At 41.7% G+C, this 24,840-nt stretch overlaps 1 protein-coding gene across 1 annotated transcript in view; it reads right to left on the reverse strand.

Annotated features, from left to right (window-relative positions):
* The window catches only part of GALNT5 (polypeptide N-acetylgalactosaminyltransferase 5), a 38,701-nt gene extending 17,227 nt beyond the window's left edge, over positions 1 to 21,474 (reverse strand). Inside the window, exons 1-3 of the mRNA XM_068969455.1 lie at positions 20,027 to 21,474; positions 6,084 to 6,250; positions 4,302 to 4,421 (exon numbers count right to left, since the gene is read on the reverse strand). Of these exons, the coding sequence (XP_068825556.1) occupies positions 4,302 to 4,421; positions 6,084 to 6,250; positions 20,027 to 21,474 (1,735 nt within the window). The remainder of the gene's footprint in view (positions 1 to 4,301; positions 4,422 to 6,083; positions 6,251 to 20,026) is intronic.
* Positions 21,475 to 24,840: the final 3,366 nt, after the last annotated feature.

The raw sequence follows: 24,840 nt of genomic DNA on the forward strand, positions 1-24,840 counted from the left end.
TAGATAGCTATTATGATGACAGGTTTTCAATGATTGTTCAGGCTAGAGCTCAAAATAACTAACTCCATATTGATAACTACCTGGAAGGTTGTTCTGAGAGTAGATTCCAGACATACTGGACTGTTTGCAGACGGGTTTGCTTGTAACTTACTTAGTTTTCAATTTTTTGTGCCAACTCAGACATGCTTATTGTGCCAAATAGCTTTGGCTCCTTGTTGAGCTTTGATCCCCCTTAGATTTAGCTGACCAGCTTAGGACACTGCTGTTAGCACCAGTTGGTGCTACTGTTGTGTCTAGAGTTCCTTGACGAATGTGGACCTGCTACCCACTTAAGTTTAAAGAATGATTTATAAGTGATGCTAAGGAAGCTACCTGTTTGACCTGCAGAAGAAACGAGCTGTACAAATTTATAAAAGGACTGTTGCTTTACAGGGAATGTCAGCATTGGCCACAAGTTAGACGTCACTTGTTGTCCACATATTTAAAATTAGCCAACTGACTCTTTGGAATGCTCACAGCATTACAGCTATTTTGCTAACTGCCATGTTATATAGGAAATGAGAATCTGATCTCTACTGTGACCTTCCAGAATCAGAGCACTATTAAACCTGCCCACCTGCAGGCTGCTCAAGTCAGGGTTATAACTGGCTTGGTGTGTTCAACACTATCATGATATCTGGCTTGTTGTTTGTATCCAAATTACCTCATTTCTTTTTACTTCTGTTGCCTGTATGTAAAAGACTTTCCCTTGAGACCCACTGACCAAGGCCTGTCTTTTAATTTTTGAAATCCAGCTTGACCTAATTCCTCATTCACAGTAAACAACTGATGACTGAACCAGAGAGAAAAATCTATCATGCCCTGGAGCCTGAATGTGGAGTGGACATTGCTTGAAGTTAGAGAGTTACAGATTTGTCCTTATTTCTTTGTGGAATACTCTAAAAGACTCTCAGAAAGCCTGATAGTACTCTGAGACCAAAATGGGGCCAACTCGACTTCTGCTTCTGCATGTCCTTGACTGCTGCTACTGCTGCTAAGTTGCTTCAGTCATGTCTGATTCTGTGCGACCCTATAGACAGCAGCCCACCAGGCTCCCCTGTCCCTGGGATTCTCCAGGCAAGAACACTGGAGTGGGTTGCCATTTCCTTCTCCAATGCATGAAAGTAAAAAGTGAAAGTGAAGTCGGTCAGTCATGTCCGACTCTTTGCGACCCCATGGACTGCAGCCTACCGGGCTCCTCTGTCCATGGGAGTTTCCAGGCAAGAGTACTGGAGTGGGGTGCCATTGCCTTCTCCCATGTCCTTGACTAGCTGATCTCAACCTTGCTTGTGGTTCCTCTTCTTTTTTCCCTGAATCCTAAAGGATAAATCAGTAGCTCAAGGCCTATCAGATTCTGGATTCAGATTCTTATCTTTGATCTCTTTGGTTATGTATTCTAGAAAAGATTCTGAAGTGGCATCAATGCAGATCTCTGATTACAGAGACTCTTCAGACCCAGAGCCATCTGCTGCCTGTACTCTACCTGTGAGAGCTGGGGAGTGCTCCAGGGGAGTTTGGGAGGACTCACTAGGCTGGTCAGCCCTGCTCAGTGAGGGCCCTGAACAGTCCCTGAATTACAGCCTTGGCTAACATTGCACTAGAGATAAGGATGAAGACCATCTCCAAGAAAAAGAAATGCAAAAAGGCAAAATGGCTGTCTGAGGAGGCCTAACAAATAGCTGTGAAAAGAAGAGAAACAAAAAGCAAAGGAGAAAGGGAAAGATATAAGCATCTGAATGCAGAGTTCCAAGGAGTAGCCAGGAGAGATAAGAAAGCCTTCCTCATCGATCAATGCAAAGAAATAGAGGAAAACAATAGAATGGGAAAGACTAGAGATCTCTTCAAGAAAATTAGAGATACCAAGGGAACATTTCATGCAAAGATAGGTTCAATAAAGGACAGAAATGGTATGGACTAACAGAAGCAGAAGATATTAAGAAGAGGTGGCAAGAATACACAGAAGAACTATACAAAAAAGATCTTCAAGACCTAGATAACCATGATGGTGTGATCAATCACCTAGAGCCAGATATCCTGGAATGTGAAGTCAAGTGGGCCTTAGGAAGCATCACTACAAACAAAGCTAGTGGAGGTAATGAAATTCCAGTTGAGCTATTTCAGATCCTAAAAGATGATGCTGTGAAAGTGCTGCACTCAGTATGGCAGCAAATGTGGAAAACCCAGCAGTGGCCACAGGACTGGAAATGGTCAGTTTTCATTTCAATTCCAAAGAAATGCAATGCCAAAGAATGCTCAAACTACCGCACAATTGCACTCATCTCACATGCTAGTAAAGTAATGCTCAAAGTTCTCCAAGCCAGGCTTCAGCAATACATGAACCTTGAACTTCCAGATGTTCAAGCTGGTTTTAGAAAAGGCAGAGGAACCAGAGATCAAATTGCCAACATCTGCTGGATCATGGAAAAAGCAAAAGAGTTCGAGAAAAACATCTATTTCTGCTTTATTGACTATGCCAAAGCCTTTGACTGTGTGGATCACAATAAACTGTGGAAAATTCTGAAAGAGATGGGAATACCAGACCACCTGACCTGCCTCTTGAGAAATGTGTATGCAGGTCAGGAAGCAACAGCTAGAACTGGACATGGAACAACAGACTGGTTCCAAATAGGAAAAGGAGTACGTCAAGGCTGTATATTGTCACTCTTTTTATTTAAATTATATGAAGAGTACATCATGAGAAATGCTGGGCTGGAAAAAGCACAAGCTGGAATCAAGATTGCTGGGAGAAATATCAATAACCTCAGATATGCAGATGACACCACCCTTATGGCAGAAAGCAAAGAAGAACTAAAGGGCCTCTTGATGAAAGTGAAAGTGAAAGAGGAGAGTGAAAAAGTTGGCTTAAAGCTCAACATTCAGAAAACTAAGATCATGGCATCCGATCCCATCACTTCATGGCAAATAGGTGGGGAAACAGTGGAAATAGTGGCTGACTTTATTTTTTGGGACTCCAAAATGACTGCAGATGGTGATTGCAGCCATGAAATTAAAAGATGCTTACTGCTTGGAAGAAAAGTTATGACCAGCCTAGACAGCATATTAAAAAGCAGAGACATGACTTTGTCAGCAAAGGTCTGTCTAGACAAACCTATGGTTTTTCCAGTAGTCATGTATGGATGTGACAGTTGGACTGTGAAGAAAGCTGGGCACTGAAGAACTGATGCTTTTGAACTGTGGTGTTGGAGAAGACTCTTGAGAGTCCCCTGGACTTCAAGGAGATCCAACCAATCCATCCTAAAGGAGATCAGTCCTGGGTGCTCATTGGAAGGAGAGATGTTGAAGCTGAAACTTCAATACTTTGGCCACCTGATGCGAAGAGCTGACTCATTTGCAAAGGTCCTGATGCTAGGAAAGATTGAGGGCCGGAGGAGAAGGGGATCACAGAGGATGAGATGGTTGGATGGCATCACCGACTCAATGGACATGAGTTTGAGGGAACTCCGGGAGTTGGTGATGGACAGGGAGGACTGGCGTGCTGTAGTTCATGGGGTTGCAAAGAGCTGGACACAACTGAGCAACTGAACTGAACTGAACTAAAGCTGGTGCAGGACCTTGAATTTCCTTAAACTCCCCACAGGGTTCAGGTGCACTTTAGGGCCACTGAATTTATCCTTAGATGAGTCTATTACTAACTCCATTCAAATAGATCTTTCTGCCTCTTGTCACACTCAGAAATCAGCCCTCCATTATTGCTGCTCTAGGTGTGGCTCATAGACACTGCCATCCATAGGGAGACAGGGACAGAAACTGAGAACACATGTTTTGAAACTTCACAGCAGTTTGCCAGAGTAATTGTTAATTTGTTGTCTACTTCATATATATGAGTGTTAAAATAGACACATACCCACATATATGTAATTATGTATATATAATTGTGTATATAGTTATATATTTTTCCCATTTCTTTTTTAGGTAATTCATTTTTATTATCATTCATAAAGGTGTCCACAACAATGTTAATTAGGAAAAAGAATGTCCTTCTGTGATAGTTTGAGAATATGCCCTCTACTGAATAGTGGCAAGTAATTAAAATGTACCTAGCTGGAGTTTTTCAGAGTTGTGACCCCTCAGTGTGTCATTAAAACAGTTTAGTGGGATACATATTGCAAAAAGTTAGAAACTGCTGGAATGAAATGATGGACAATAGGACATTGTACTATTATTTCAAATTTGATATGTATTTGGAAAAGATTAAACTAAAATAAAGATGCAGCCTAAACAAAAAATTAGCAGCCTCTTACCTGTTGCCTTTTGTGCCCCTGCCAGCCTGGCTCTTATTAAGCCATGTCTCTCTTTGAGGCGAAGAATCCGAACTTTTGGAAACTGAGACATGTATTTATCCAAGTTATCTTTTAGGTAGTCTATATCAGGGAGAAATTAGACAAGGAAATACTTTAAAAATAAGATCTGGATAAGACCAGATCAAATACCCAAAACTATGATATTTACCATAGTCACTATATTTTATCCTTTGAGCCATGATGTCATTTTCTTAGATGGATTTTTGTCTGGGTTCAATACTCTAAGTTTCTGTTTTCCTAAAACTCAAATCCGCCTTTCAGTGTAGGTGAGTTACCAAGAGGAGGGCTTACTTTTTCTGAGCATTTGTCAGGACAGGTACAACTTTACCTTGAAATAAATGAAGCTCGGTTTCTGCACAAACTTTTTTCCTTGTAAAGGCCTCTTCTAAGACCTAGGAGAGATGCTATGCATGGTATGCAAATTGAAAAATTTGCAAAAGAAAGATATTGCAACTGCAATTGGCTAAGACGATTGTCACTTCCTACTATGACACCCTCTCCATCACACCTCTGCTCTCTTGCTCTTTGTGGGGGGGTGGTATATTTATGTAGCTTACAGTTACTTCTATGTATGATTAAGCAAATGACATATCCCAGGTAGGAATGGCTTCTGTGAATACTTCTGCTGCTCGCTTTCCTACCAATTGTGTCATCTTTCTCTTGAAGAGGACTTCACAGATCCTTCACCCACTCCAGTGTTCTTACCTGGAGAATCCCAGGGATGGGGGAGCCTTGTGGGCTGCCGTCTATGGGGTTGCACAGAGTCGTACACGACTGAAGTGACTTAGCAGCAGTAGCAGCAGCATAGATCCTTCAGGCCCACAAAATCTGAATAGGCCATTCCTAAGGGGACTGTTATCTGCTTGGTAGCTAGATTTTATTTCTGTTGATGCTTTCAAGACTACTTCTCAAAGTTTTCAACTAGTTTTCCTTACATATCTCCTTGCTCCTGGAGCTCAGTGTGACCCTGGTAGGCACTCTAAGAGAGAGAAGTGAGAACTGGCTCATGTCCTTGTTGTCATGACCAAGACTAAAGTGTTCTATTAAGGTTGCTGTCTCCTTGCTACTTAAGTTTTTCTGAAGTGGGTTGCATTTGGGGATTTTTATAATGTGGTCTAGGACCTTTGGCAGTCATGGGACCACTTACATACCCAGTTTTTTATTGTCCAAAGAGAGAGATTCTTCACTGTAAGAAACAAAAAAGTAAAGACAGTGGTGAATTCTGCCTTTAAACTCTGTTGGAACCTCATTTTTCTGGTCCCATTGGCAACTTGTCTTCTCAACCCTTAGCTGAACATATAATAAAGCAGAAGCCGTAGGGCTTACATTTCATTGTCTTCTATAACTAATTCTGTTAATTGGCATCTTTGCTTGTTAGATTTCATTAAAAGGTTTTTATGCAATTGTAGAGAACATCTTCTGGTCTCCAGAACCTCAAAGTACCCATCTCCAAAGACCTGTAATTAGAAAATCACTCCTACACAGCAGAGAAGTCACAGCTGAAGGAGAGTCTGTGGTGACTAGCTGGACAAGGCCATGGATGGTTGAGCTGACTTTCTGTAATCCACAGATGTTTGGACTTAGGCCTCTAAGCCACAATATCAAACAATGATTGGGCATTTATAAAACATTCATTCCTTATCAAATTATCCTATAATTTTTGTATCTGAACAGTTATTGCCTCACATCAAACTTTGATTTTCCAGGGGGTAGTTTTCTTACCTTTGGTGCTGAAGTCATCCACTAGTAGAATCTCCTTGATGAGGTGGGGAGGAGAGCGGTTGAGGACGCTATGCACAGACCTCAGGAGAGTGGACCACACCTCGTCCACAAAGCACATGATGACGCTGGTGGTTGGGAGGTTATTGTGAACAAGTTGCTCTGCACACCTGGGCCAGAACACAAGCAGAGCACAAAAAGTGTGCCAAGATCCACAAGGTACAAGAGGAAGAGACAGCAGAAATGGAGCTCCTTCTCTCTCTCTCTCTGAGGACACAGAGAGAGGTGACTGTCTACAAGTTGAGGAAAGAGGCCTCACAGAAACCCAACCCGCTGGTGCCCTTCCAGGCTCTAGAACTATGAGAAAATAAATGTTTCTTGTTGTAAGTCCTCTAAGAAAAATCCACAAGGTGCAGTTGTGTGTAAATACACATATACTCAAGTTCTCTGTCTATCTGTCAATCATCTATCTACCCACCTATCTATCCATCCATCCATCTACAATCTATCTATTTCTTTATGTTTATCTATCATCTATCTTGGAGAAGGGCATGGCAACCCACTCCAGTATTTTTGCCTGGAGAATTCCATGGACAGAGGAGCATGCCTGGCCACTGTCCATAGGGTTGCGAAAAGTCCAACGTGACTGAAGTGACTTAGCATGCACACACCATCTATCTATCAGTCCATCTATCTATATGATGATTTTCTTGTGCACTTTTGTTGGAAAGAGTTACAAATAAAGAGCATAGGAAGGATTTTTGGTTTTGTTTAGTTGCGAAGTTATTTCTTTTTGGCAAACCCATGGACTGTAGCCTGCCAGACTCCTATGTCCATGGGATTTCTCAGGCAAGAATACTGAAGTGGTAGCTATTTCCTTCTCCAGGGATCTTCTCCACTGAGGGATCAAACCTGTTGCTTCAGGCATTGGCCCAATGACAGTTGTTGCTAAGAGGCCTAACCGTGCAAGGCATGAGAACTTCCTGTGAAGACATCACCCTGTCGTGGAAAGGACACCGGCATTATAGGTGGTTAAGACACTATTTTGAAGCTCACCAACAAAATTTTTCAAATTGTCATCTAGATTCTTTACTTAATCTTTGTGTGCCTCAGTTTCCTCATCTGGAAAATGAGGTAACATGTCTTATTGAAAAGAGATTTACAGCTTAGTGAGAATGCACGTAAATAAAATATCTAGCCCAGTTTCTAGGCCCAGGAATTCACCAAATGGTAGCTACTGCTTTCCTAATTAAGTTATAGACCACAAGAGAACATTCCTATTCTCTTATTTAATGTTACTTAATTAACATTAATTCACTTAATGCTACAAAGCAGTTTATGATTGCCTTCTCAACTGGCCTTTTGCCAAGTGCCAAAGGAAATATTCTTTCCCACTGCATGTGAATGTATTTATGGATATATATGATATGTATCTCTTTAAGGGGTCCTTTCTGAGACTCTTTTTGCTCCAGGGTAGCCGCAGTTGAAATAATTTTGCTGGCATGGAAATGAGAACATGACTATAGTGGGAGATGGTATTCAGGTGGGTTGTAATTGGTCTTGGGTTTTCTCCATACCCTGAAGTGCATCAAGCCTCACTACTGGCAGTCTTCCATCTCCTGCCTGGGTAACTCTTCACATGATGGTACCCAGTGGACACTCATAAAGAGTATTTGCCATTTTTCTAACTCAGATACTCTCTGTAATGCAATAATTAAATTATGATGATCATAAATAATATTATCAGCCTTCTGCATTATTTCATTTAAACCTCAAACCAACAGCATCTCTTCTTCCCTCATTATAGAAGAACAATTGAAATCATGGGGAGACTATGCCATGATTATACTGCTAGTCAATGGTGGAGTTGGGACTCAAGCTCTCATCTAGTTTGGCTCCAGTAATAGCTATTCAGGAAGTCATAAGTCCACAAGAATAAAAGCAGCTGGCAGTAGATGTGGCATTTTGTGTAAGCAGACATTTCTGTGAGACAACATAATGGCACTGTGCTTAGTCCACAAATAAACAATAGATGAGTAAAAACCATAGGAAAAACATATTTGCATGGCACTTTACAGTTGGTATATTTTGGGGGGCTCCAAAATCACTGCAGATGGTGATTGCAGCCATGAAATTAAAAGATGCTTACTCCTTGGAAGAAAAGTTATGACCAACCTAGATAGTATATTCAAAAGCAGAGACATTACTCAACCGACTAAGGTCCGTCTAGTCAAGGCTATGGTTTTTCCTGTGGTCACGTGTGGGTGTGAGAGTTGGACTGTGAAGAAAGCAAAGCACCGAAGAATTGATGCTTTTGAACTGTGGTGTTGGAGAAGACTCTTAAGAGTCCCTTGGACTGCAAGGAGATCCAACCAGTCCATTCTGAAGGAGATCAGCCCTGGGATTTCTTTGGAAGGAGTGATGCTAAAGCTGAAACTCCAGGACTTTGGCCACCTCATGCGAAGAGCTGACTCATTGGAAAAGACTGTGATGCTGGGAGGGATTGGGGGCAGGAGGAGAAGGGGACAACAGAGGATGAGATGGCTGGATGGCATCACGGACTCGATGGATGTGAGTCTGAGTGAACTCCGGGAGATGGTGATGGACAGGGAGGCCTGGCGTGCTGCGATTCATGGGGTCACAAAGAGTCGGACACAACTGAGCGACTGAACTGAACTGAACTTACAGCTGGTAAAATACTATTATGTACATAAGTTCAATCTTTTTAACAACTACTTGAAATGCATACTATTATATTGTTCTTCAAATAGAGCAGACTGAAGCTTGAAAAGTTACATGACCTACCCAGCACCATTCATTAGAAAGGCTGTGTATGGAAATGTGAACAGATGGTTTAATCCAGATCTAGGAATCATCAGAGAAGATGAGGTAGAAACAAAAGTGGTGGAAGATTTTGAAGGTACTAGTGTAGTATGGTTAAGTAGTCCACCTTAGGCTCTAGGTTGGGTAAGAGAAAGTAAAGCGAAGACGAGTTGATTAGCCTGAATGAAAGAAGAGTATAGAAAATATCAGTGACCTCCTGTGACTCCCTCATCTCTAATTTTATAGTGTAAATGAATGGGAAATACTCATTTTGCACCTAAATATCCTTTACAACATTTGTCCCTGAAAAAAAATAAATCAGTTCTAAAAAGGAAGGGTCAGCTGCATAAATTCTGCCTGAGCTATGTGAATCAACAAGCCTTAGTTGTGAAGTCCCAAAGTTGTCTTATCGTTACAATGTGGTTGACTTCAGAAACATCTAATTACAAATGAAAATACATTGGGGAGAATTAAGCAAGCAGGCTAAAGTCGATGGATCTTTTCACAGTATAATTCAGTAGAGTTTTGGTCTCTTTTAGAAGAAAGTTCTAGGAGGTAATGTGAACCACTCTGAAATTAGAAGTTGACCGAACCCTCAGAAATTTGAGAGGTTTGGGAAAGGCAGCACTCTTCATCAGATAATCTGTCCTTCCTCACCTCTCAACCTTAGGTGATGCTTTAATTTCCCCATCAGGACTGATCATGAAGAATTTCAATAGATGAATATGTAGATTTCTATCCCAGAAGATGGCCCCTCTGCCGGTTATGAACAGGAATATATTTTAGAAGCATTTGGGGAATTACATTGAGGGTGATCCTGTGGAAGATTATGTTTACAGGTCATACGGTGCCTGGAAAAGAGGGTGACATTCAAGATGTGGAAGAGGGACACAGAAGGCAATGTGGGGGGGGCGGGGAGGTTCAAATACACAGCTTTGTAGCGTGTCTTGGTTTGGGTGGCTGAGATGGTGGGCCACTCTACGTATAAAGCTACCTGGTTTTCTGCATTACTAAACAGGTTAAACATGTTTCTAGGTGTCTAGAAAACCCAACATGCTCATTTTGTTGAAAGGCACAATGTGTCAAACTAGAAAGTCTTTTGGTCTTATTAACTCACATCATTCTTACACACTGACTGTCATCGATTTTCCATAGGTGGTGAAACTATTTAAATGTTGTCCTACACTGACCCAACTGAAGCAAATTTCCTTTCCTCCAATTTGCCCATTGGAAACCATTCTGCTATATTGGAAGGAAGAGTTGCAGCTCAGGTAAAGTGTAAGTTAATACAAGATACTTCTGAGTTTAAAATCTTTTCTGAGGTTAAGAAATCATATTTGTATCCTATATGCCCATGCATGGCACAAGTGAGGTGTTTAGAGTCTGCAGACCTTGTGCTAGACTTCCAAATTGACCCAAAGATTGCTATCGTCAATTCAAGTACTCAGAACAAATGGAGACTAATGTGGGGGCTCCACTGTCCTGCCCACTGTGGACACACCCTGAACTTGAGAAGGATGACAAGGAACTCAGGATTTAGACCTTTCTGATCCTGACTGCATGACTATAGGCAAGTCAGAACTTTTCAGAACCTCAGTTTCCTCATTTTCAGGATGAAATTACAGTGTCTTCATCACAGCCTGTCTGTGAAAATTTGATGAGACAATGGAGATAAAAATACTTTATAAAAAGAAAGTACATGGTAAAAGAAATGGTAAAATACATGGTAAAAAAGAAAAAACAAAAACAGCAAGGTCATATGATTATCCACAAAACATGCACACATTTTGACTGGGTGCATTGCCCTTTTCCCAGGCAGTCCTTTAATCCAAATCCATCTAGGACTCGTCATTTACCAAGAGGCTCAGAAAGTGATGTGTTTTGCCTTCTTGCCTTGTGTGTGCCGAAGGCTCAGCCACTAAACTGCTTTGAATGTATCCTATTGAATAAAGGTTTTAAATCAGATGATTGAGAGGATGATAATATTCCCTCATGTCTATGAATTTTTCATTTTTATTCCAAAACAGTCAAAACGGACTATGTGGGTCAAGTCTCAGTGTTCACAGGTTTGAACAGAAGGTTGAGGAGAATATTCTCTCAGCCTCTATTTGCAATTCAACTACTGCCTCAGTGTGAGCGTTCTGGGGCCTTCCCTCCCCAAGCTCTGGTATCTTCGGGAGGATCAGAAAGAGAATAGAGCATCTATCTGAGGAGCTCTGTCCAGAATTATATTCTTTTCTGTAAGACCTTAGAATTATTCAGGCTTCTTCTATTCTTCTCACTGATAAGGAGGTATAGTTGTTCTATAAAACTTTTACTTTCAGGTTTTGTTCTTTCAAGGGTAGACTGTGCTGTGCTTAGTCACTTAGTTGTGTCCAACTCTTTGTGACCCCATGATCTGTAGCCCACCAGGCTCCTCTGTCTATGGGTTTCTCTAAGCAAGAATACTGGAATGGTTTGCCATGCCCTCTTCCAGGGGATCGTCACAACCCAGGGATAGAACCCAGGTCTCCCACACTGCAGGCAGTTTCTTTACCACCTGAGCCACCAGGGAAGCCCAGCCCTGACATTTAATCAGAATCGCCTGTGATTACTAAGTGAGAAGATTTTAGTCACACTCCAAAGGCTGAATCTGTAGTCCTGAGGCAACTGTCTACCTGTCAAAACTACTGGACTCAGGCTTAGAAATAGAAGTCACCAGCCACAGCATTCTCCACTTTGACAATAGTCTATTGAGCAGGCAGCTGTCAGAGTGGGGATGGATGGGAGGCGGGAGAGCAGGAGGTGGCATGATGTAACAGAAATAGTTCTAGGTTGAGGTTAGGGCACCTTGAAGGTAGTTCTGTCTCTCCTGGAGGGTCCTAGGACCTTGGGCAAGTCACTTCCCTCCCCAGCCTTCTCTGTAATGTAAGGGGTGGGATTAGAGATCTTTTGAAGGAAGTTTTATCTAATGTTAATATTCTGTGATGCTCTATGCAATTTTAGCCTCATTCACCCATTAGCGCTTCCCTTTGGGTCAGAAGACATCTGAGAAAAGGTAAATTAAATTGTTGTTTGGGGTTTTAAGTCTTTGGGTATTTTCCCATCGGTTCTTGAAGCACTTTAACAAGGTCCTACTTGATCTGGACTCATGGTTATTTCTATGGTCTCATTTCCACCCTCTCTGCTCTCCCCAATCTCAGGTCAGATTTCCCTCAGTTTCTCAATGGATCACTCTTTTTACCCCCTCCCCTTATGTCTTTAACTCCCTTCAGTTTGCAGCTCAAACACTTGTGCCCTCTCTCAGGCCAGGCTCAGCCTTTCCCATCCTTGCCTGAGTAGTTCACTCTACTTCCGAGGAACATTTTGTTCTATTTGCCTTGAAGGCAGGATCTATGCTCAGATGTGAGATGGCAGAGTGGAAAGGAGCTCAGAGATATTTGTTCATTGCTAAGCTGTGGTTGTTGGGCAGTTTTAAATAATCATCTTTGCTTAATGCTGAATAGAAGATGATTTCCTATAAATTTTCTCCCTGACAAGATGACTGATGTGCAAAACTAATTCTCCTCAAATACTTCTGACTCTATTCCCCACCCCCTCCCAAGTATAATGAAGACAGCTGTTTTAATTTCTGCTCAAGTCATATGATTATAGGGAAACAAAGGAGAGAGGAGCTGTATCCAATGGAAAGAGTATTAGAATTAGACAGAGAACTTTCTTTTGAACTGCGAATCTGCTCTTAGGTTGCTGGGACAGCAGATCTATCATTTATTCTTTCGGAGTCTCACTTTTCTGACCTGTAAATCACATACGAAAGTATGTCTTTCATAATGTGGCTGTGAGGATTGGTTAGAATAAACACACACATATAAAACACACAAATGCACACACACACACACACACATACACAATCACTACATGGAACATAAATAGGCACCATTTTGGTGAGGCTTAGCAAGGGAGAGATCCCTTATTGACAGAGACCTGGACAAACTCGGGAGAGGTGGAGATAGGACGGTTGCCATGAGGGCAGAGCAGGTGTCGATGTGAGAGGCAGCCTGGGGTATAGAATTACTGCTGAGTGAGGAGAACCAGGAGACTAAGGGTTGGATCCCAAGCTTGTCATACATGAGCTGTGAGTCCCTGGGCAAGTTACCCTTCTCTGTGCTTTGTTCGCTCATCTGTATCACTTTATCAATCTGGTATGGCTGTTTTAAGGATCAGATGAGATGATGTGCGTGGAAGGTGAAAGGTCCCAGCTGTCCAAGTTATGACAAGCAGTGAGCAAACAGATGTGAATAGAATGAACTGCCCCAACCACCTCACCTACCGCCATCTGAGACCTCAGCCTCCTCCCTAAGTCTCAGCTTCTCTTAAGGTGAAGCTGGGATGGTGACAATACCTGTCTTGAGGAATGGGTTTAAGGAACAAATGAGAAGGCAAGTAGTAAAGCCCTTTATGAATACTCTGCTTCTCTCTATATAGCTCCTTCTCACACATATCCAGACACTAATGTTTTAGAAGTGGGGCCAATTTAGAATGCATTTTAGTGTAGAATAATATAGATTTTTTTTTTAACATAGAGAAGATTCTAAAATGCTCCCTTTCTTCTGAAAGCAAACAACAAAACAGAGATTCTAAACATTTCCCCCAATTTTCCGAGCCTTGACCTGAAACTGTTCTCTTTTTAGGAAACTCTGCTCTGAATGGTTCACCCAGAACAGCCCAAAAGAAAGCTATTTTATGGGACAAGAGCACTCACTGCAATATCACTGTAAGAATTCGATGAATTATTTTATGATGGTTAAACTGGGCCTTAGATGAGGTCTGTACAAAGAAGTGTGCTGTTAAGTCGCTTCAGTTGTGTCCGATTCTGTGTGAACCCATAGACGGCAGCCCACCAGGCTCCCCCGTCCCTGGGATTCTCCAGGCAAGAGCACTGGAGTGGGTTGCCATTGCCTTCTCCAATGCATAAAAGTGAAAAAAGAAAGTGAAGTCGCTCAGTCGTGTCCGACTCTTAGCGACCCCATGGACCACAGCCTACCAGGTTCCTCTGTCCATGGGATTTTCCAGGCAAGAGAACTGGAGTGGGGTGCCCTTGCCTTCTCCGACAAAGAAGTGTACACAGGTTCAAATTTCTACATTTACTAATTCCTTCTCCCATAAATATTTCTAGGTCTTTGGCTGTATTTAGGAGACAAAGTCATTGAGTTGCTTTACTATTTCTCAGTTTTACATTAATTAGTCCTTTTTTACCTGTTTTCTTCTCTTCAAGTCAGTAGCAGAAGTATGTTTTATACCTTCTGATCATTTCTCTCCTTATCACCCCCCTAATTGTGAGGAGAGTGTGATGACTAAAAACATCAAAAACTCTATAGTCATCTTTTGGCCACATTTAACCTATGTTTTGTTATGGTCTATCTTGAACCTTTTAAACAAACTCTACTGTGTATTTCCAGCTTTCAGATACAGCTTTTTAGTGAAATGGCACACTGCCCTCTAACACACGCACACACACACAAATGTGCATGAACGTGTACACACACACACAATTCAAAAGCAACTTGCAGCATTGCTTTGTGTACATTTATAGAAGAAAAAGCAGGAAACAACCTATTAAAATCCATCTTCTGAGATTTTCTTCTCCCCTGCCCTTGTTTGGTTTCTTAGGGAGATCTCATAGCTTTTCCAGTCAGTTTTGCATAATGTTCTCCTATCACTGAAATCACAAAAGCTATCTCATTTCACCAATGGAAATTTTAATCCAATGTAAAATTAAGGATATTGAGCTTCATTTCACTGTTACGTTTCTTTTTCTTCCAGCCTGATACACACATTTAGAAGCCGGAAGTGTGCAAAGCTATGTGATCGGTCTATTGTCTCTCTTTGAGCTCCTCCTCTAGTAATTCATTAGTTGTGGGTTTTGACCTCACTAGGATTGGAAGAACAGGGGGGACAAAAATTAAGGATCTAGAAAGGTTTTTCTTTTCCCTCCGTATTAGACTGGTTTGTGGCAAATGCACGGTGCTATCTTTTGCTTTTCATATGTGCCAAAAGAAAACTCTCTTTAGCTGTGTAGGAAGGAATCAAATTATTGGTTGACAGTCCCAGCTCTGGGCTAAGAGAATAGTCCCATTTTAATTGCTTTATTGAGGGGCTTGCCAGAATACTGTAGGAAAAGCAAAGAATTAAATTAAACAATCGACTAACATCATGACCGCAGCAGCGTAGAGGAGCATGCTATAATTCTTACTGTCCTCTAAAAAACTAAATGCTGGCAACAAACGTGTCCTTGAGTCATTTTTCTCTAAATGCAGATTCAGGAAGTGCACTCTTAAAATAGGTTCCTTTTTGGAGTTTCATCTTCCCTCTAGCTGCAGGCCACAGGACAGACCTCTTTAAGGAGAATTGGCTTGCATTTCCAGTAGGCAGGACCCTGTCTTAGTAAATCTTGTGTGGGTGTATTGATTATTGCTGGCTAAACCAAGCTTCAATACGAGTAGGAACTGCAAGGATTATCTTTTTATAAAGAAAGGGTTAAATATGGAAATGTGAAATGACTGTCAAAAAAGTATTTTATTTGAAGCATATTTTATAGGCAAAAATTCTAGGCAAAAATGAAATTGCATTTTACTGACGGACAGAAAACTTTCTTATGAATGAAGCAAGGAGATTTTCATCTACTGAAAATCAAAACATTAAAATGCAAGACAAACAACAACAGAAATATGAATTAGTAAATAAACATGACAATGAATAGATCATAGTGTTAGAAGAGGACATATTTACCTTAAACAAGACACTAACATATTCTATGTATCCAAAATGAAAAATTAGGAAGTTACTATTAAATCATTATTACTAATTCATAAAATGACTTCTCACAAACCTAATTTGAATAGATATCTATCATTCATTTTTTTTAGAAATAGCATCAATTTTCAAAATTCATTTAAGAGAAACTTGTCTTTAAAACCACATTGCATAAACTTGAATCTTTTGAGTGCCCAGCCCTGTGCTCAGTTCTGTTGTTGTTTAGGCACTAAGTTGTGTCTGACTATTTTGAGAACCGGTGGATGGAGCCCTCCAGGTTCCTTCTGTCCATGGGATTTCCCAGGCAATAATGCTGGAGTGCATTGCCATTTCCTCCTCCAGGGGCTCTTCCCAACGTAGGGGTCAGACACCCATCTCCTGCACTGGCAGGTGGGTTCTTCACCACTGGTGCTCTGTGCTAAGGGGATACAAAATGAAGTAAGTGAAAGAGTTTCTTCCTGAAGCTTTGCATTTCACTGACAAGGTGAAACAGATTCTCAAGGCTCTGGCTACTGAAGAGCACTTAGTAAGGAGTGTTTTAGTAACAACAAGAGAATTAAGGGTCACTGAAGCACAGAGCTGCTGCTGCTGCTGCTAAGTCGCTTCAGTCGTGTCCAACTGTGTGTGACCCCATAGACAGCAGCCCACCAGGCTCCCTCGTCCCTGAACCACAGAGTTTACAGTCAAATTACGGTACAGGTGGAGATGAGATACAGTTAGATGTTAAGCAATGTCAGGATAAGATGTTTGGGGAGAAATGGTGAAGACTGCAAGGTGAGGACAGTAGCAGGCTGTGAAAGGGACCAGTTAAGAAAAACATCAGTGGGTAGTAATGACTTGATGTGTAGAAAAAGATCGTGAGACTAACTATCCTTATGCTGAAGGCCCACATTGGAGAGATTGACACACACCATAAGTGATAGCCACAGGGCAAGGGGTAGAAATCTGGGTGGCACTAAAAAGGACAGGAAAATAATGCTGATGACAGAAAGGGGTTTGTGCTTTTGAAAAAGGCCATTACTGCATCTCCACACCTTAGAATGGTTCTTTGGGACTCAGGAGAAAAGGAGGGAAGAGCAGGTTTTAAAAAGAGTCTGATTTTAGAACAAGAGCAGAAGTTGTCCTAGAAATCTTGCTTCTCTCTTCTCTATGTTACTCTCAATCTAGCATATCAGTTAAATCATCATTCTTAAGAACTAGTAACTACTTATTATCCTTACCAGGCGGCAACTAAATCAAAACAAACATACCAGCAAACCTATGGTTCTTAATCCTTGTCTTGATTCAGTGTATATTCAATAGCCAGTTATGATACAAATTTGGGGGAAATGAGAGAAGCAGTAAGGGAGATAGTCCCCAGATCTCTTAAACTTTAAAGGTTTCAGTGGATTGTTACTGCAACTAATTTTAAGCCCTGTTCTTCTGCATTCTTATATATTTCTTTCTTTTCTCTTCTCCCCCTCTTCTCTTTCACACACACATACATATATTCTTACTATATTCTATAGCAATTTCCCCCAAGCAGACTTTTAAAAATTATTATCTCAAAAAATCTTGTAAGTGTGTACTTACAAGCATCTCATATACCTTTTGAGCAAAGCTGGAAAAAAAATAAAATCAAAATAAGAAAACTTTAAATCATGCCAACCTGAAGAATCAAGTGTTTTTCGCTTATATTTTCTTCCAACCTTTATCCATTTGAATACATAATTTGCACATAGTTGTAGTCAGTGTTTGGATAAAAGAAAAGAAAAATAATCTATTCTATTTCCTGAAAGAATGGCACAAAAGGGGCTCGGTACATTGGATCCCTGTTGGTTAAACTGTCACCTCCATCCTGTTGGAAAAGTAGAGCATCAGATAGGCAGCTTGCTAGGGGCACCTATATTTAGCCAAGGTAGGTTGTGTGATAAGAGGGAGGGTCCCTGGCCACACGCTGTCTGACTCATGCTCTCAAGCACACGTGTCACTTTCTCCTACAGTTGGGACAGCCTCCTTCAGAAAAGAGAGCCTGACTGTGACTTTCCTGGGCAGCAACCCTTAGCTTCCAGAGATCAAATTTTAGAAAATAACAAGCTCTGGAAGCCATTGAGCCTCCAATAAATCACATGCACGATAACATCATTATTGCTTGCTTTGGCTCTCATACAATTGCCCTTTCTCTGGTTTGGAACTGAAGCCTGGACTTCTGTGCAGTGTCTGATTTTTTTCCCCAAGCTCCATAGCAGTCTGCCAGACCACAGAAGGGATATTAAAATAAAGCTACTTTACTACTTCATTCCCTGGCATTTTGTATTGAAAGTTGCCATGGATAGTATATGGCCATATAGTATATGCTACATAGGGTATGTATAGTAATATGCCATTCATAGTGGCATATATAGTATATGCTGTATACTGGCATATGTGAATTTGCCTTATGTAGTGAATATACGTAGTAATTTAGTGATATGTGTGTGTGTTCAGTTGCTCAGCTGTGTCCGACTCTTTGGGGCCCCATGGACTCTTCTGTCCATGTCCATGTCCACCAGGCTCTTCTGTCCATGAGATTTCCCAGGCAGGAATCCTGGAGTGGGTAGCCATTTCCTACTCCAGGGAACTTCCTGACCTAGGGATCAAACCTGCCTTTTCTGTCTCCTGCGTTGGCAGGCAGATTCTTTATCACTGTGCCACATGCAAAGCCCCAGTATAGTGATATAGTATATCATAAATATATGTGATATATTTGACATGTGATATACAGGATTTCAGATCAGAGCTGGTGCAACACAATTTGGGGGATTTTTTGTAGTAGTAATTAGCAAAAGATGGGCAATCAATAGCACAACATAATTTTGAGCATGTATTTTAATCATTTCTCTACAATTACTAGCTCTATGAACACAGACAATACAGCCTCCCAGGGCCTCAGTTTCTTCATTTTTATTTTGGGATGTTAGGTATATTTGAGTTCTCCTCAAGGTTGTGAGTTTCACCAGGGAGAGGACCATGAATGGCAGAGTGCTTGTTCTAAACAGATGATTAATGCATGGCCGATAGACATCTGTCAATGGCTAAGAGCTGAAAATGATTAACATCACAACAACGAGGCCCTTCCTAGCAGTATGAATGCAGGTACATCTCTGTCTGCCTTCTTCCTAGTAACACTGATATCCAGATCACAAAGAAGAGTTGTTTACTTTTACAGAGGCCAAACAAGGGCATTATTTACATACTACACATTGTAAGTCTGAATCTTGACACTCCCTAATTTCAACTTCTTGGCAAACATTGTTTGGCTCAGGAATCGAATATCAAGGCATGTATGGAGCTGTATTAACAATTAATGGGAATTAAACATGTGGCTATAACATATGGCTCATACCTTCACTTATGAGTGAGCTGAAAAGAGCCAGGAACCAACTATGTTTGAATCAGATCAGGTTCTGTGATCTACCTTTTCGTTACAGGAATTTAATTCTTTAAAACCTGGTTCATGAAGACTCATTGGGCAGCAGTAGAGCTCGATTACTTTGGGAAAGCGACTTAGTCTCTGAGTATTCTCATTTGCTCATTTGAACCCATAATATGTGCCACCTCCTTTGTAGGGCTCTTATGAAGTCCATGTGATTTGTATGCAGTTGCTTCATAAATAGCGAAACTCTAGAAATATAAAATATATTTTTGTGTGTCTTGCAGGTGTTTGCTACTTATTAGCTGATTGACTTTTTCCAACATTATTATTCCTGCATCACCGAGCTCCTGAGCTATCTACCATCCTCATCTCTAAAGGCTATTAAATTCTAGGGAGTAGAGTCACTTCTTTACCTGCTATTATGATAATCATTACTCACAATTAGGCAGAATTCTGCTGCTTAAAATATGATTCCAGAGAGGCCTAGAAGGCTCCTTTTCCATGCCCCTTTTCCAAATAGACTCCTGACAAACGTGCTAGTAATAAAAAGTTCCAAAATTGAGAATTCACTTCACTGTCACTGTTTTAATGAAATTACATTTTAAGCTCTACCATTCATACACACCTTATTAGGAATTGAGCTCCTCTCATCACTTTAGTAGGTTTTCAATACAGAAAAGGGAACAGAACCATGAGCTAACAAGGATGACGGCCAAAGTCTCAGAGAAGTGAAAGAATAAAGAGAGTTCATTGGGTCTGCTGATGGCAGAACTTTTCTCTGGGAGGATGGGAGACTATCTGAACTCTGCCTAGTGATTACTATTTCTCTAACTCTCTAGGCAACCAAAAATCACACAGAGTTATCTAAAAATAAATCTTTTCTGTATAAGACCCAAAATACCTGGGGCTGAAGAAAGAGAAGAGAAATGGATCTTACCCAGCAGGTCTTGTGTCTTCAATGGCTCTGTCCACTGGGATCAAATCACTGAGGTAGACATTGAAGTTTCCTTCTTTCCATCTTCTTTCCACCTCCTTCTCTTTTCCGTGGGGAACAACGACTGGACGTCCAAACTGACCTGGAGCTTTGGGGTCCCTTGGAGAAAGCGTCACATCAATTCTTAACACACGGTGCATTCCATCATCTTCAGGTGAAAGGGCTTTTGTCTGACTTTGGTTGAGTCGTGCAGGCCGGGTCTTGGCAGTTAAGTTGGTCCTTACTAGCTCCTGTCCCCGAGTTAAGGCTTGACTGGTTTGAGACACTGCTGCTCTCTGTAGAGCAAGTGAAGAGAAAGATGCCTCATTGCTCTTCATGCCAATGCGTTTCTCTTGGCTTTTGCCCGATACTACAGTAGATGTAGTTTTGGTGTTGGAATTGGGGACGTCTTTGGTGTCTGTCTTTAGCTCCTCCTCCTTGGTTATAATTACAACATGGCTTTCAGACAAACTGAATTTCTTCCCATCAGCCACCTTGCCTCCGTCATCCTTCAGCAAGCCTCCCCACTGTATCTTATTAATAGATGGCTTCTTTAAGCGATCTGCATTGGCAATGAACTTGGAAAAGGTAAGGTTCTTATTGGCTTTGTGTTTATTTGCATTCAGTTCTTTGCTCTGAGTCTCAGTCTTATTTAAGGCTATGGCTTCCCTGGGTCTTGGCACTGGTGGGCTGGCAGAGTAGGTCCTTTTATTTGCTCCTGCCTGGTACTGCTGCTTTGATCTACTAAGACTGGTGGTCACATCCGGGTACCTCTCAGCTGCTTGCTTTGATGTGTCACTGTTGAGATCACGGCTCTTCGGGCCCTGCTTGTTCATACTGACAGGTCCTGTGTGCACAGATATTTTGGCCAGTGGAGTTCCCCTTGCTGCGATGAATGGAGTTTTCTCAAGCCCCTGAGCTGTCGTTTGCTCTGGTGTCATGGGGTGAGAGGAAACTGCAGGTCGGATGTCTCGTCCCTCTGTCTCCCACTTGGTAAAAGTCACTGGGTGAGTCTGCCTATATGCAGGATGCCACAAAGGCGCAACCTTGCCTCTTCCCGGGGCGTTCTGTACTTTTCTTTCCTTCTGGGTTTGGTCCAAATCATCCTCGACCTGGAGCTTACTCTCCTCAGTCTTCCTAAAATTCTCTTTGCCCCACATGCCCTTCCCGTGTCCCTTTGGTGGGGGCTTCATCTCTGTCCTGCTGCTGTCAAGGCTCTTTACCTGGTCTGACTGAACTCTGAACCCTACCCGCTCCCTCCGAACAATGTCTTCCTTCAGGATCTGAGTGTTGATCTCGCTGAATGAAAGGCGGAGAGCTGCCATGTCAAAGAGCAGCCAGATGACAGAAGCTGCAAATATAAATGCCAGGACTCTCCCACTTCCTCGGAAAAACTTTCGGATCTTGTTCATGGTACAAAGGCTTCCCTTGCAGCCTGCCCTCCCTCTGAGCCTGCTTACCTTGAGTGGAGAGGGAGCTGAAGTAGTAGCAGTAGCAGTAGCTGCAGCAGCCAAGTTGCCAGAAAGCGCCCCCCTCCCGTGAACACAGCAGGAAGCAGCCGTCAAAGGGGAGAGCTCAGCTCCTACTGCTTGTCAGTCTCTGCCTGCGTGGCATTTCACAGCAGAGCATCCGTGCCTGCTCAGCTGGCCCCTGGTGAAGCCCTGCTCGATACTGCCCTTTGGTCACTCTGGGAGCAGTCGATTCCAGCCACCAGACAGTTCAACAGATCACCCATCTCATCTCCACGAGCACACGTCCACCTCCCTACAAGCCCCAGGAAAGGTGGGGGCCCGGATGGGGCTGCGGCTTCTCTCCTCCCAGTTCTTGGTCTGCACACTGTAACTCAACACCACTTCTCATAAGGAAAACATTTCAAGCCATTACCCAGAAAACTTCATTCAGCTCTCACCTTCCGTGTTATGTGAGAGTGTGTTTGTTTTCAGAGCAATTAAAGAAAGCTATCTAACTTGGAGGGCATGTGTTCCTGGTTTGTAACCCCACCTACCACAGTCCTGTTTATTAACCCTGTTGTACCCAGCTCTCCAAGCAATTTGCCCTAGCAATTATTGGCCTCCATGTTTCAGCTTTGAGAGGTAACAGCTTAGAGAAGGGTCCGGGCAATCCTCCTTACCAGAGAATGGTGTTTGATTACTCAGAATGCCTCTTTGGGGCCGGGTAATCAAAATGTTTCTTTGGAAGTCAGTTTTTTGTTTTAAGCAAATTCATCTATTTTATTGCTAGATTCAGTAGACATAAACTTAATTTGTCACATTGCTGTAAAATTTCTAAACTCTTACTCAGTTTGGGTACTTATCTTGTCACAGGTGCAGCAGTTTGCAGACTGAATCAGAAATTTGGATCAGCCCCTTGAGTGGCGCTGGTGGACTGGTAGGTAGAATCCTGGTTCCCACAGCTTTGTAATGGAATCTCACTGAAGAAATCTTCCCAAATTCTGATCGATTGATGCGGGGAAGGAGTAAAGATGACCACTGGTCTGCACCGTGTTTTCAGAAGCTTCCCGCATCTTTCTAATGTACAGCCAAAGTTGAGCAACACTGTGCTGTGCTGTGCTTAGTCATGTCTGACTCTTTGTGACTCCATGGACTGTAGCCTGACAGGTTCCTCTGTTTATGGCGATTCTCCAGGCAAAAATACTGGAGTTGGTTGCCCTAGAATAAAATGCCTCACTGTAATTTTTTGGGTTTTTGAACACTGCCCACAATTTTTGTGAAATTTTTCCCAGACAGAGTAAAACCTAATAAAAACTATACATCCCTAGAACCATTCAATCAGAATCTGCCATTTTATAAGTTTAATTTATATTTTATATTAGAGTATAGGTGATTTATATTGGAGTATATGTGATTTACAATGCTGTGTTAGTTTCAGGGATGCAGCAAAGTGATTCAGTTCTACATATGCATATACCTGTTCTTCAAGAGTCTGCATTTTAACCTCACCTGCAATAAACGCTGTCCCTAAAGTTTGAGAGGCACTGCCCAGGAGCGCTGTTCTCCAAGTGACTCTGGATGATCTACAGATGGTGATGCCACGTATTACTGCAGTCTTAGGAGCAGTATAGTGTCCCTGCTTTGAGATAAACTTAGGCTCCCATAGACTTGGGATTATAGGAAGGAAAGATTGTGAATTTTTTTATACTTACACATTGTCTTTCATAGACAAAATAAGGTTGTATTTTACCCCATGGGAAGGAACCAGATAAATGCAGGCATGGCAACGTGTTTCTTGAATCTCCGATTGTTCTTTTCACTCAGCGCCTACCGTCCAGTTTGGAATGCACCCATGGCAGCCGTTGGTGGCTTAGGCATTTCCTCCATGCATCCATGCCTCCATTTACCCATCCTTCCAACGTTTTGTTGAGTCTCTCCCATCACTCAGGCCCTGTTTTGAGTGTTGAAAGATATTGAGTAAGAAGGACCTAGTTCTTATCTATGAGCTCTCACAGTCTAGTGGGGGACATAGATAGGTAATAAGTACCATAAAACGCTGAGTAAATAGTATGAGAAAACTATATTCTGGATTCTTTGGGGATGATTTTTGGTGAAGTTATCCTTAGATTTGAAGGATAAACAAGAACATAATTATCTCTGTTCATGCTGTGTTCCAGAAAAAGAAATGCTAGCTGGATGGTGAAAAACAGATGAATTAGAAAAAAACATAGAAGTGAAGAGAGATTACTTATGGTCACAGTACTTATGGGAAGCATGCATTTCTAAGAACCAGCATGACTGGGCTTCCCTGGTGGTTAAGAATCTGCCTGTAATGCAGGAGACATGGGTTCAATCCCTAGGTAGGGAAGGTGCCCTGGAGAAGGGAATGGCAACCCACTCTAGTATTCCTGCCAGGATAATCCCATGGACAGAGGAGCCTGGCAGGCTACAGTCCATGGGGTTGCAAAGAGTTGGACATGTCTTAGTGACTAAACAACAACAACAACATGATTGAAAAGTCAGGATTATGTGTATGTGTGTACCCCATATGCCCCAACTCTTTGCTAAGCTCTTTCTATTGAGTATTTTATTCAATCTTCACAACAATCCAATGGGAAAAATATGATTCTAGCCATCACTTTGTAGCAAACAGACAAACTTAGAGAGGTGAGAAAATGATGGCAGTAGTTGGATTTGGAATGAATGAGTGTGTGATGCTACAGTCCATGTGCCTAAGTACTATACAGTACTGCTTCTCTAGCTGCACAGCCTGCAAGGTAGCTCATTTTATGTGTTTACTTAGCTATACAAAAGGAACTTATTTCTGTTTTGTAGATGAATGCAAAGACTAGAGAAAATGAAAGTTCTTGTCATTTGAATGTACTCTCTAAGTGATAGTCACTGCCATTAGTAATGTTGCTGATACTTTGTTGTGATAGGAATGTGGGGTGCATGTGGGAGAAAGCACACCCCTTCTCCACAAAACCTGAATAGAAGACTGATGACTCACATGGCTTCGGCGATAGGACAAGAAGTACATCTGAGCATTTTATTTTTTTCTTGCTGTTCTTATTTTCCTTTTATTATGGATTGAATCGATAAAAAAATGTTCACTAAGAACTCCCTACACGGTCAAAGCATGAAGCAGGTGATATTGTTTCTGCCCCCAATGACCTTAAAACTACCATGAATAGAACCTTTGCAACACAAGTATTTAGGATCCACCTTCCCAAATAAAGTAGGAAAATTTTTTTTCAGTGTCATGGATAAGTGGCTTGCATTACATATTTTAAAACTTTGAATATAGAATACTTTGAAAATACTTTC

The sequence above is a fragment of the Capricornis sumatraensis genome, chromosome 3 (genome assembly GCF_032405125.1).
Source record: "Capricornis sumatraensis isolate serow.1 chromosome 3, serow.2, whole genome shotgun sequence".
In the NCBI taxonomy this organism is placed as follows: Eukaryota; Metazoa; Chordata; class Mammalia; order Artiodactyla; family Bovidae; genus Capricornis; species Capricornis sumatraensis.